At 46.4% G+C, this 13,286-nt stretch overlaps 1 protein-coding gene across 1 annotated transcript in view; it reads right to left on the minus strand.

Moving 5' to 3' along the window:
• The window catches only part of htra4 (HtrA serine peptidase 4), a 43,383-nt gene extending 32,304 nt beyond the window's left edge, over positions 1-11,079 (minus strand). The window contains exon 1 of the mRNA XM_056275174.1: positions 10,659-11,079. Coding sequence (XP_056131149.1) covers positions 10,659-11,079 — 421 coding nt within the window. The remainder of the gene's footprint in view (positions 1-10,658) is intronic.
• Positions 11,080-13,286: the final 2,207 nt, after the last annotated feature.

Here is a 13,286-nt window from a genome sequence, read left to right on the forward strand (position 1 = left end):
TCCTGCTTTTCCAAACTGATAATCAAGATTATATTCAGTCGATTTAAAATCTTGGCAAGGTCTGTTTCTGAGTTGTCTCTCATCTCTTTCTACCCGGCATGAGCCACAGTGCAGTCTGAGCCTCTCATGGGCCTCCTGGCCAGCTGAAGACCAATACAGCAACATCTGCCTCATAAATAAACTATACCGTTCTGATGCATCGGAAGGCAGAACTCGGCGTTAATCTGATATTTTTGAACCTTTTATAGAGCTAAGATATAGGAACCTAACTTTCAAAGAGGTCCTCCAGAGAAAATTAAAAAAGGTTCACTTTCCGATGTCTTATAGTTTCTTTAATATGTATTGTAATTGTTTTGTGGCTATTTTTGTTCAACTGCTCACTATCACTTACAGAACTACATTGACTGGTCCTATAATCCATTGGTTCTCAACCTGGGGGTCACGAGATAATTTCTGGGGGTCACCAGATGGTTGTGGAGAAAATGAGCACAAAAGTGTCAAGACCCACAGTGCACCTCATGTGAAAAATAGGTGTACCGTGTCTTTAATTGCTGTTCCGTCACGGTATGAAAGGTGGTGAACTCTGCACTGGACCTCAGTATCCTTCAACACTTCTTTGAGAGAGCAATACAGTACTAAACGTCTGTACGTTTAGTAGATAATCATTCTTCATATCAGGATCAGCATGAAAAAAAACATTGCAGGCATTGAATGTTACAGAAATCAAACACATCTGTCACCTTTAAGAAAGAAAAGAAGAAAGAAAGCCACTTTATTTTTGTCATTGTACAGTTGTTCATTTACAATGAATGTGTTCTCTGCATTTAACCCATCCTATTGTATAGGAGCAGTGGGCAGCTGCAGCGCCCGGGGACGAACTCCAGTTCTTCTTTGCATTGCCTTGGTCAGGGACACAGACAGAAGTATCAACACTAACATGCATGTCTTTTTGATGGTGGGAGGAAACTGTAGCACCCGGAGGAAACCCATGCAGACACGGGAAGAACATGCAAACTCCACACAGAAAGGAGCTGGGATGGCCTGGGGTTTGAACCCAGGACCTTCTTGCTGTGAGGCAACAGTGATGAGCATTGTGCCACTATGCCGCATTGTCAGATGATTCACCTCAATACATACATCAGCAATAACAGCTTCTGTGCACATAATAGATACACATATTAAGCATTAGCTCCTTAAGAGGACCCTGAGATCCAGCGGTTTTGGTGGCTACCGTGCATAGAGGAACTGTTGTTGAGAAAATCGAAGGACAGCGAGGACATCAGCATACTTGTAGCAGTTGCAGTCCAGAACAACAAGGTGACCACAATTTGCATCCATGAGTGAGTGACCACAATTTGTGATTCATAGCCCACGCCATCATGGGAACCCCCCCATATATTTTAGACTGGGGAATGGTTTCTACATTACATCGCTGACACGATAACTGGCCAGAGGACAGGCACCTGCATACTGGTTGGCCTGTGATCCGGTGCACCTGTGCTGGGGACAATTTGACTGGGAGCTTTGCAGACATTCCCGGTCGAGTCTTGGAGAGGTTTCACGTAAGTCTGCGAAAGCTCTTGGATCCCGAACCCTCATCCGCCTCCTCTGTGTGAGAGAGTGTTTTGCGTCGTTTTGTATTGTATGTTTATCCAAGTTTGCATTTTTGCCTGCCCTGTTTGGCAGTAGCCTTTTGTTGTGTGTTTTGCTGAAGTCCAGTAAAGCAATGTTGTACTTAACCAACTGCCTCTTCCTCTTCTCTGCAATTGGGTCCAAATACTCAGCGTTACAGCAAGACTCGACCAGACATGGACCCAGCAGAGTTAGAGCAGTTGCACACCGCCATTAAAATCCAAGGTGCAGCTCTGGGCGAACGGCACGCCAAGCTGCAGTCACTGGAGGCGAGTGTCCACTCCATCTCCAGTTCTGTTGGAGAGATCCGCTCCATGCTTCAGCAGCTGACAGCAGATCGCTCCCAGCTGCAGCAGGTCCAGGCTTAACAGCAGCAGATGATGGCTGCCATCACCAGCCTCTCTACTGCTCTCTAGCAGCTACAGTCTTTGTGGCAGCCTGTGCCCAGCAGACATCCCCATGCCAGCGTCTGCCCGGCCTGCTCTGCCCATTGCCTATCCCACGTCAGCCTTGGTCCCACCTGTCAGTGGACTTCGTCACCGGCCTTCCTCAATCCGAGAGGAAGTCAGTCATCGTGGATCGGTTTTCCAAGGCGGCGTGGTTCATTGCTCTGGCTAAGCTCCCATCTGCTCGGGAGACCGCAGCCTTGATGACAGAGCATGTGTTCCGTGTGCATGGCCTTCCTCGTGATGTGGTGTCGGATTGTGGGCCTCAGTTCTTCTCCTGTTTTTGGAAGGCCTTCTGCTCCCTCCTCGGGGCCACTGCCAGCCTCTCTTCAGGCTTCCACCCTCAGTCCAATGGGCAGACGGAGAGGGTGAATCAGGACCTGGAGTCCATGCTGCGCTATCTGACTGCTTCCAACCCGTCCTCCTGGAGCTCGCCACTGCTGTGGGTGGAGTATGCGCACAACACTTTGCAGTCCTCCTCAACCAGCATGTCCCTGTTCAAGTGCCAGATGGGGTACCAGCCACCACTGTTCCCAGACCAGGAGGCTGAAGTGGGGGTTCCAGCAGCAGCCGACTTTGAGGCGGTGTGCACGAACCTGGAGGAGGGCCCGGGCTGCGCCGTTACATGCCAGGTCCAGGTACACTCAGCAGGCCAACCGACGGCGGCGGCCAGCGATTTCCTTCCAGTTGGGGGATAAGGTGTGGTTGTCATCCAGGGACCTCCCACTGCGGGTGGAGAATCGGAAGCTGGCTCCGCGCTTCGTGGGTCCATTCGCCGTGGTGGCACAGATCGGTCCAGTCTCCTGCCGGTTGCAATTCCCTGCTTCCATGCGGGTCCATCCGGTGTTCCATGTGTTTCTCCTGAAGCCTGTCTCCACCAGTCCCACCCCCTCCTCCTCCTCGCCTGATTGATGGGCTGCCTGCCCACACAGTTGGGAGGATTCTGGATACCCGCCGGGTGCGTCATGGCATCCAGTATTTGGACTGGGAGGGCTATGGGCCGGAGGAACGGTGCTGGGTTCCGGTGCGGGCCATCTTGGACCGGACCCTCATCCGCGATTTCCAACACCGTGGCCCAGGCCAGGCCATGGGTACGTCAGGTGCCGTCCCTAGGAGGGGGTAACTGACACGATCGCTGGCCAGAGGATCAGCAGCCAACGGGTGACATTTCCCTGTTGGCCTGTAATCAGCCAGTATGAGTGGCATCTGCGTACTGGTTGGCCTGTGATTAGGTGCCTGGGGACTATTTGACCGGGTGCTTTGCAAACATTCCCGGTTGAGTCTTGGAGAGGTTTCAGGTAAGTCTGCGAAAGCCCTTGGACCCCGAACTCTCATCCGCCTCCTCTGGGTGAGTGTTTCTGTATTGTATTGTATGTTTATCCAAGTTTGCATTTTTGCCTGCCCTGTTTGGCAGTAGCTTTTTGTTGTGTGTTTTGCTGAAGTCCAGTAAAGCAATTTTGTACTTAACTGCCTTTGCCCCGTCTCTGCAATTGGGTCCAAATACCCAGCGTTACAATCGCCTGTACCAATGATGTAATAGATTTCACTGCGTGTGATTTTTGTGTGTGTGTGCGCGCGTGCGCACATGCCGTTATTTCAAGAAATCTATAAACACTAACGTCAAAATCAAATCAGTTCTGTCTGTGGGCAAAGCAACGGTCTTCCCGTGTGAGCGTGGTGGCTTTCGTGTGTTGCATTACAGTAACCCCTGAACAGTCTCAGGCAGACTGTTTGAGTGATCAATGGGTTTGCATCGGGGTGATGTGAGTTAAATGTCCCAGCTCTATTTTGGGGATGGGGATCGCAAACACCAACATGATTTATTCTGGGGCCGTGACGCAAAGGTTGAGAACCACTGATAGCCACTCCTGTCATGACCGGCTTCACAGGTTTGGAAAGCTTGTCAGTACTTCGATTTAGACAACTATCATTTATCAATCTACTGATCTATCATTAAAGTAAATGGCTATAGCAATGTGGTGAATTTGTATGAGGAAGGGTATAATCGGTTTCAGTTAAAAAAAAAAAGGGCTTGGGGGGCATCTGGGTAGCGTAGCGGTCTATTCCATTGCTTACCAAAACGGGGCTCTCCGGTTTGAATCCCCGTGTTACCTAAGGCTTGGCCGGGCGTCCCTACAGACACAACTGGTCGTGTCTGTGGGTGGCAAGTTGGATGTGGGTACGTGTCCTGGTCGTTGCACTAGTGCCTCCTCTGGTCGGTCGGGGCACCTGATCAGGGTGGAGGGGGAACGGGGGGGATAGCGTGATCCTCCCTCACGCTAGGTCCCCCTGGCGAAACTCCTCACTGCCAGGTGAAAAGAAGCGGCTGGTTACTCCACATGTATCGGAGGAGGCATGTGGTAGTCTGCAGTCCTCCCTGGCTCAGCAGAGGGGGGTGGGGCAGTGACCGGGACAGCTCAGAAAATAGGGTAATTGGCCAAGTACAATTGGGGAGAAAAGGGGGGGGGGCTTGGAGAATCCAATATAGTCATAATAGTGAAAACTTAGCAAATGTCAGCATGTGGAAACTAGTCTTAATGTCATTGCAGTTAAAGGGTTTTTTCTAAAAGAGTGGCAGCATACGCCCAATGGTTAGAAACACTAGTTTAACCAAAATTATGCAGCAGTCGTGTGTTTAGATAGACCGGCAAACATATTAATCTATGGCACTTTGTCTTGACAGCAAACTCCTCCTGTTCACTCATCACAGGTCTTCTTTAACATTATAGTCGGCCTGCTGAATGTAATGAACGTGTGGTGTATTAATTATCTGAAATGTATTTGAAGTATATGAAAAGCACTTTACATAGTCTGCCACTTGCTAACCAGTCTGTTAGGGTGGCACAACAATGTGAGGGCTGGATGTCATAGGTCATGCAAGTGACAAAGTGAAACACAATTAACCTTCTAATGTAAAATGGCACAATGTTCCTTTGTGACTAAAATAACAATACTGACAAAATCCCGCAAAGTTGAGTCAGTTCATCTGGGCACAACTTTTATTGAGAGAAATGTTTCATCACTCATCTAAGCAGTCAGTTGACACTGAAGAAGCCACATACATGAGTGATGAAACATTTCTCTCTCAATAAAAGTTGTGCCCAGATGAACTGATTAAACTTTCCAGGATTTTCTTAACTGGATTATTGAGCATGCACGAAGACAATACTGAGGAAAAGAGCAACAGCCCAGTGGGCACAGATGCATATTACAGCTGCCCAAAACATCGCCTTTCATCCCATAGTAATTGTAATTATTTAGTAACTTAATTTTTACATGACTACTTTTCATTGATATGATGGCTAACACATGATGAATTCTCTGTCTTCTATCTGTCTAAGGTGATGCAGTTGCTTAGTGTTTAGCGCCGTTGTTTTCAGGGAGTTCTGGTTTCAACCCAGGCCTTTCCGTGTGGCGTTTACATGTTCTCCACATATGTGTTGGGTTTCCTCTTAACGACATGTACATTAGGGGTATTGCAGAGTCTGTATTGCCCATCGGTGTGAGTGACCCATGCAGGATGTCTCCCTGCAGGCACTGGCATCAATTAGGATAGACTCCAATGCCGTACCACTATGAATTGGATTTAGTCCGTACGGAGAATAAATGAGTGAATGTCTATGATAAGGGAACTCCATTATGCAAAGGACAGGAGTGAAACATGATTAAGGTTTTGTACTGCAGTTTGGCCAGACTTCTGTCAGTAGATTAAACATCATCAATAGAGAATTTGTACCATTTTTGCCTTGCTATTCTTCAGAACATGAATATGCAGAGAATTATATGACCACTATGCCAAACCAGAAGTAAAGATACATATTCAACAGCGGTGATATACAATCTTTGGAAACTTATCAAATTAAACAACAAAACCCATTATTAACTTCATTAGGGTTAATTCGTGAAGTATGAAGAGTATGATCTTTTCGAACCTTTTATTCATCCAGGGACGGTTAATGGAGCATGCTGTGTCTGCACTAAAGCCTTTGCACAGGCTCAGACATTGGTGTTTAGTCACTGCAGCTCCACCAAAGTATTTGAGTGTTAAATACTTTGCACATGGGCACTTAGGCAATAACCTTTGCATGAACTGAGTGGAGGAATACTTACTTGAACCAGGATCTGAAGCGACTCAAGTCACAAGACAGCTTCTCTGACTTGTGTGCTACCACCAGCCTGTCATATTGTGTTGTCTAATTTGTGGTGCATGTATGTGGTAAAGCTTGCGTTATGCCCCTATTCAGTCACATACAGTGATAGTCAGATTGTACTGTGGTGGAACAAGTCATAGTTATCTGAAACAAAGACCCATAAGAGCCCAGAGAAAGCAGGAATACAGTGACTCTACTGCACTTTGATATGGGCCAATTACAGTCTGGGAGGGATTCATCCCTCATCTCATTATAGGGAATACTGTCTGCTTCCCACCAAATGACAAAAAAGGCTTTGTATTTCATTCATAAGAAAGAAAATGGTGAGGAAAGGTGCACGGGTGGTTATTCTGATAACATTTCTTTTGTTCAGGCATTATCTCTATAGACAGTTTTGCAATCTTGCGCTAGTTCAAATCTAAACTATTATTCTCATTATCACTGGGCCATATCACCTAATTAGCAATGCTTTTGGGATTATGTGCAATTAAATACGACCCTCTATATCAACTATGTTAATACTCGATTTACTGAATATCTATTTTCACATCTATGTATTTTGTTGTATTTGCATTTAGTGTATGCCCTATAGTTATTATAGTTTATTTTTTTCATAGTTTCACTAATATTTTATATATTTGTTTTATATTTTGATCACTTTTTAAATTTTATTTGATTTTTACCTATCCTTAGCTAACATAAAATTGTTCCTAGGTGTGAATGTATGTTTGTGTGTGATGGCCTGGCAGCCTGGCCAAGGTGTCTCCCTGCAGGCCACTGTCTGGAATTTCAGACAATTCCTATCTACCTACCTATTGCTCAACAATATGGAAAATGTGATCACAATATCAAAGCAACACAAAAACAATATATCACAATATCTGGTTACATGTTGTATTGCTGTAAAGCCCACCGAGACAAATTTCTAATTTGTGATATTGGGCTATACAATTAAAATTGACTTGACTACATACACAAAAATACAATATTTAAGAATCCAGCTGAGGTTCATGACACGGCGAGAGCAGGGAGAGGACCCAAGTGCAGACAGCGGAGACAAACTGGGTCAAAACAACTCTTTAATTACACAAAGACTTACAAATAGTAGGTACAGACAGCAGGGAAAGCTCACAACAGGACATGGCGCATCCGGCGACCAAGAGTCTGTGTGTGTCTCTCTGAGTGTGTGAGACGATCCGACAAGGGGCCCGAGAAACCATGGGCCATATAGTATACCTAGGGGGGCCAATCAGGGAGACTGGGCGAAGGTACCGCACAGCCAATCGGACGAGGGAACAGGCGAGTGAAGCCGGGCAATCAGGGTCACTCAGGCACATGGGTACAGGTGAACTGAAACACCAATCAGGGGATGGGCGAGCCCCGATGACCCAGATCACACACCCATGACAGTTTATCACATTGAATTGTTTTGGTCATTTAAAGTATAATATCAAAATGCTCCAAATATTTCAGACCGTAATTTTGTGAGAAAGTTTAGGTCAAAAACCTCGTTATTGTTGATGTGGACAACAAAGTCGTGTTTCACAATATGGCAATAACTGAACTTCATCCCAATGTAGGACCAGCCCCGGCTCCAGGGCAAAATTGTTAGAGGGGCATTGTGAATAATGGGGGGGATATTAACAATTTTAAAATTACCAATCTGACCACCGTCAAATGCACCCAAAATTTAAAAAAAAAATTGATATATATATATATATATATATATATATATACACACACACACATATAGACAAAGGCTTGCAATCTAATTGGCACAAAACATCGCAACTCGTTCCAAGTGTAATGTGCACAGATAAATAGACTCACTAGCCCTTGGTTAAGGCATCGTACCCTTTAGTCGACTGGTTAACGTTGTCGCTCGCGGTGCGGGAGATACGGGTTCGCGTTTTAGCTGTGGCGACGGTTCCCGGGCTGCCCCCCTAATTCGCTGCATTGGTGTCAGAAGTGGGATGGTGAGACCGTGAGGCCATCGGAAGCAGGCACTTCCGATGGCCTCACGGTCTCACCATCATGTCTTTGCATGACATTTTTCCACTCATTGCAAAATCTTGCTGTCAAGTCCGTTTCAAAAGACAACTGTTCGAAGTGCGCCTTCCGTTCACGCAACATGGTTAGCTTTTTGTCTGTAAAGACGTTTTTCAATGATGAGAACGAGTTTTCACACATGGTGGTTGATGCGCCAGAAGTGAGTGCATGTTTGAATACCATAATAACACTTAGCATTGCCTCCAAAGCAGTGTGGTAGTTGCGGAGAATCCGGGAGATGGTCCAATTATCACTGCTGATGTTTCCTCTTAGAAACTGGCGAGCAACCTCAAACTCGGATTCTAGAGCATCAGTTCCAGATAAAGCCAAGATTGGCTGTACCTGCGTTGCATCCAGAAAATGTTCACTACATGGGTCAAGTACTGATATGGCTTTGATCAGTTCACCGTTCCTTGCACTGAACCTTCTGTCTATTTCGTTTATTATAATATCAAGTGCCAAAAACAACCACAGTTAATTATCTTGACCCTCTTCATCATCACTTTCTCTCTGTCCATTTCCTGCCTCAACCACGAAGCCCTGTAGATTTTTGTTCTGCATCCTTCTGTTTTTGTGGCCTTTCAGCATCGGGCGTGTGGCACTGTTCCAGAATGGTGGGGAACTCACTCTCACAGCGAAGTTTTGCCACACATTCTGCCGCACTTCGAATGAGTCCAAGACCAGAGACAAGGTCGGTGTTCTCTGCTTGTAAGTTTGTTGGGAGGATCAAGCAACAAAAGGATTTTTTGCAGCATTCGTGCAATGAACTCAAAGCTGCGGTCAGTAATGGCCTTAATTAAATCCATTGCCTCAATGCTCAGATGAGCTCCGTATTTGTAGTTGTTGTCAGTTTCAGTCAATAAGGAGCAAATATCCTCATAGGATCGGAGCAGAGCAGTTACTGTGGCCAAATGTCCTGTCTAACGCTGTTCTAGAAGTTTTAGTTTTTCACCTTTTGAAGTGAACTGCTACAGTGGGTTTCTTAAGAAACTTGTACAGTGTGCCACACACTGCCAGAAAATGTTCGATTTCTTTTTCATGTGACATAGCGTTGGTGACTACTAAATGTAGCTGGTGGTTGTAGCAGTGGACTTATAGTATCTCTCTGTCCAATTTGTCCTGTAGAACCTTCTACACACCACCATGCTTTCCTGACATCACCGACGCACCGTCATAGACTTGGCTAAGTATCTTAGATGGATTGAGTCCAACTCTCCCTAACTCAGACAGGATTGTGTTTGCTAGCGTCTGTGCATCATCAGTCTGTGAACTGGCTATGGTCAACAGCCGTTCCCTCACCTCATAATTACCTGCTACAAATCGCAGAACAATGGAAATATTCTCAACCCCAGTTGGGTCCCGTATGCCATCCGCTTTAATAGTGTACCAGGACTCACCACTTTCATCAACAATTTTTCCCGCCAGTATGTCACTCATTAGTCGAATCAGCTCATTTTGTATGTTGTGTGAAGTATATTGTGCATTTTCAGGTATCATCATCAATATTTTCTGTATTTCTGGATCTTTCCTTAGGGTGTATTCAAATGAATAGAGAAACAGGCCACAACTGTCCTCCCCACATGACTGAAACACATCTTTGCTCCTCTGAAAAACTATCTGGTTTGACGCTAGAAATAATATCATATCAATGATAGCAGGTAGCAGATAGCAGGTCGGTCGGGGCGCAACCCGGATCTGCAGAGAGGGGGTGGAGCAGCGACCAGGACGGCTCAAAAAGAGTGGGGCAATCGGCCAGTTATAATTGGGGAGAACAAGGGGGAAAAGTATAAAATGTGTGTGTGTGTGTGTCGGCCCTATGATGGCCTGGCGGCCTGTCCAGGGTGTCTCCCACCTGCCGCCCAATGACTGCTGGAATAGGCTCCAGCATTCCCACGACCCTGACAGCAGGATAAGCGGTGAAGACAATGGATGGAAATAATTTGGGTGGGTAAGGGGGGGCATTGAATGTCGCTGGGGGGGGGGGTAAGCCTCACTACAGCGCCCCCTGGAGCCGGGCCTGTTATCGTTTATCGTCCTAAGGACGATAAACGATAACATGCCTTTTGGATTATTGCCCAGCCACCAACCCGCTGACCTCTACTTAAACATGCATAAAAGTCAAAAAGTATTTCGGATGGGACAAACTTTGACAAAATTGGTACTCTTGCACCAGGGCAGCAGATTCTGTTCTATGTGCCCTTAATATGAATGTCTGCTCCATATTTGACTCATGAAGAAAAAAAGATGACACGCTGTATAACTAAATAACACAAAGTGACAGAATCAATCCTGTTTTATTGTCTTTCAAACACCGCAGGCTATGCAGCTTTAAAGTGACGCACATCCATCAATTCAAAATAATAGAAACCCCACAACTCACCGGAACGACATGGACCCTTGTGGACCAGAATGACCGGGAGAGTCCCGCTGAGGTCGGCGCGTTTATTCTCCGCTGTCAGGCGACAGACACTGGGGTAGGTCCGCCCGTCGCTCCCGCACACCGGGTGCGTCGCGGTGCAGATGCAGTGACCGCCGGGCTCGCGCTTATTCCGCTGCGTGGAGTCGCACGTGAGCCCGTCGCCACAAGCCGCGCTGCCGGACGACCCGCATGGCTCACCCTCTCCCGCCGCACAGATTGCGCAACAGCCACAGATGTCCAGCGCCGTGCCGTAATAGCAGGAGTGCGGAGGAGGGGGACAGCGGGACGCGGCGCAAACCTGCGGACACGCAGCTTGCCTTCTCCTGAGAGAGAGCGCCTGCACCGCTGAGGCCAGCAAAAGAATACAAACTATACACTTCATCCCCAATCCAGCAATTAACAACCTGTAGTTAAATAGCTCTGTGCGTTTTGGCAGCATAGGCCTGTTAGTCCACGCGATTTTTGGTTTTACGCGTTTTTCATCTCTGATGTCCTCCTGTGGAAATCTGTAAGGTACTTCGGGCCTACACACCAAGAGACTCAGAATTTAATATCCCTCTTATAACTACTGGATTTTCTAAATGTCATTTTTAATTAGCCTTGATCTTCCAGTAGGAGCATGCTTGTCCCTGTGTATGCTGAAAGAGGTCTGCAGGTAAGCCCTGTGGAATGCAGTGGCATCAGGTTTTACACCGACACCAGACCCACCAGCAACCCCCTGCAGGCCATGTGGCTGCTCACTCTCAAAGAAAGCTTGTACTGACACATAGCTAGAGAATAATGAACCAGAGCCTTACCTCCCACCGAAAAAAAAATGCAAAGGCCCAATCCATGATTTATTTGACCATATAAAACTGAGGTATATTCACATACATAATTGAGGAGTCTGCGTTGTAGATTGAAAATGAGCATTTTATGGATTTCTCAACCAATCGTAATTGGAAATATGGGCCAGTTTTATTCCAGTGGTTACAAATATTACCAATGCACACAAACCTTTTACAGAATCAGAAGACATAAGAGACTCAGATTTAGTTGTTGTTCACCATTGGTCCTTGTATAGAGAGACCTGTCAATCAATTTGGAAGTGATAGCAGGGCCCAGTCCTGTGTTTTGGTATCTTGGAAGCTGGGTGATCCTTTTCTTGGCTTTTGAATTAAGATTACACCTGATGTCATATAACATGTATTTTTAATGTCGCTACAAGCATTATTTGCTCTGTGAAGCCAAAAATTGTCCCATTTAGGCTATTAGGGAGGATGCCTGATGATTTATGATGCTAAACAGCGCCATCCTCAGACGATTAAGAGGAACCTCAGTGAAGCAGATTTTTCTCTGCATGTCTAGTTTAACTCAGTGGATGAACTTATACACCGATCAGCCAGCACATTAAAACCACCTGAAGCCACTGCCATCAGGGAATACCACTGCCATGAAGGGGTGTACCTGGTCTGCAACAGAGACCAGGTACACCCATGTTTAGGTTGGTGGCACGTGTCAAAGTAACATCCACACGAATGCCAGGACCCAAGGTTTCCCTGCAGAACATTGCCCAGATCATCACACTGCCTCCATCAACTTGCCTTCTTCCCATAGTGCATCCTGGTGCCATCTCTTCCCCACGTAAATGATGCACACGCACCCAGCCATCCACATGATAAAAGAGAACGTGATTATCAGACCAGGCCACCTTCTTCCATTGCTCCATGGTCCAGTTCTGATGCTCACGTGCTCATTGTAGAAGCTTTTGGCAGTGGACAGGGGTTATCATGGGCACTCTGACCACTCCACGGCTACACAGCCCCATACACAGCAAGCTGTGATGCACTGTGTGTTCTGACACCTGTCTATCATAGCCAGCATTAACTTTTTTCAGCAATTTGAGACACAGTAGCTCATCTGTAGGATCGGACCAGATGGGCTAGCTTTCGCTCCCCACATGCATCAACAGCCTTGGATGCCCATGACCCAGTCGCTGGTTGTCCTTCCTTGGGCCACTTTTGGTAGGTACTGACCACTGCATACTGGGAACACTGTACAAGACCTGCTGTTTTGGAGATGCTCTGACTCAGTCGTCTAGCCATCACAATTTGGCCCTTATCAAAGTCGCTCAGATCCTTATGCTTGCCAATTTTTCCTGCCTCCAACACATCAACTTCAAAACTGTGTGTTCACTTGCTGCCTAATATATCCCACCCCTTGATGTGTGCCATTCTAACAAGATAATCAATGTTATTCACTTACCTGTCAGTGGTTTTAATGTTTTGGCTAATCGGTGTAGTTCAGTGGTCGTCAGTATTCCAGGCATAGGAAACCTTTTGCCACTGAGAGGCAGGTTTTCTCTACATCCGCTGACCTCACATTAGTCTGTCCTTTTTGGTTGAAGGTGTGTTAATCAGTGAAATCAGGGGGTGTAGTGCTGAGTGGGAAAGAAAACCTGCACACTCTTATGGTACAGCCGCGACAAGTACCCAACCGGAACTTGCCACTGCAGTAGCACAACGTAAAATGAAGAGAGTAAACCAGACAGAGCTGATATGAAAACAGAGGCGAGTAACCTGGCAGCTATGCTTACCGTCACTACAGCCG

The sequence above is a fragment of the Lampris incognitus genome, chromosome 1 (genome assembly GCF_029633865.1).
Source record: "Lampris incognitus isolate fLamInc1 chromosome 1, fLamInc1.hap2, whole genome shotgun sequence".
NCBI classification, from domain to species: Eukaryota; Metazoa; Chordata; class Actinopteri; order Lampriformes; family Lampridae; genus Lampris; species Lampris incognitus.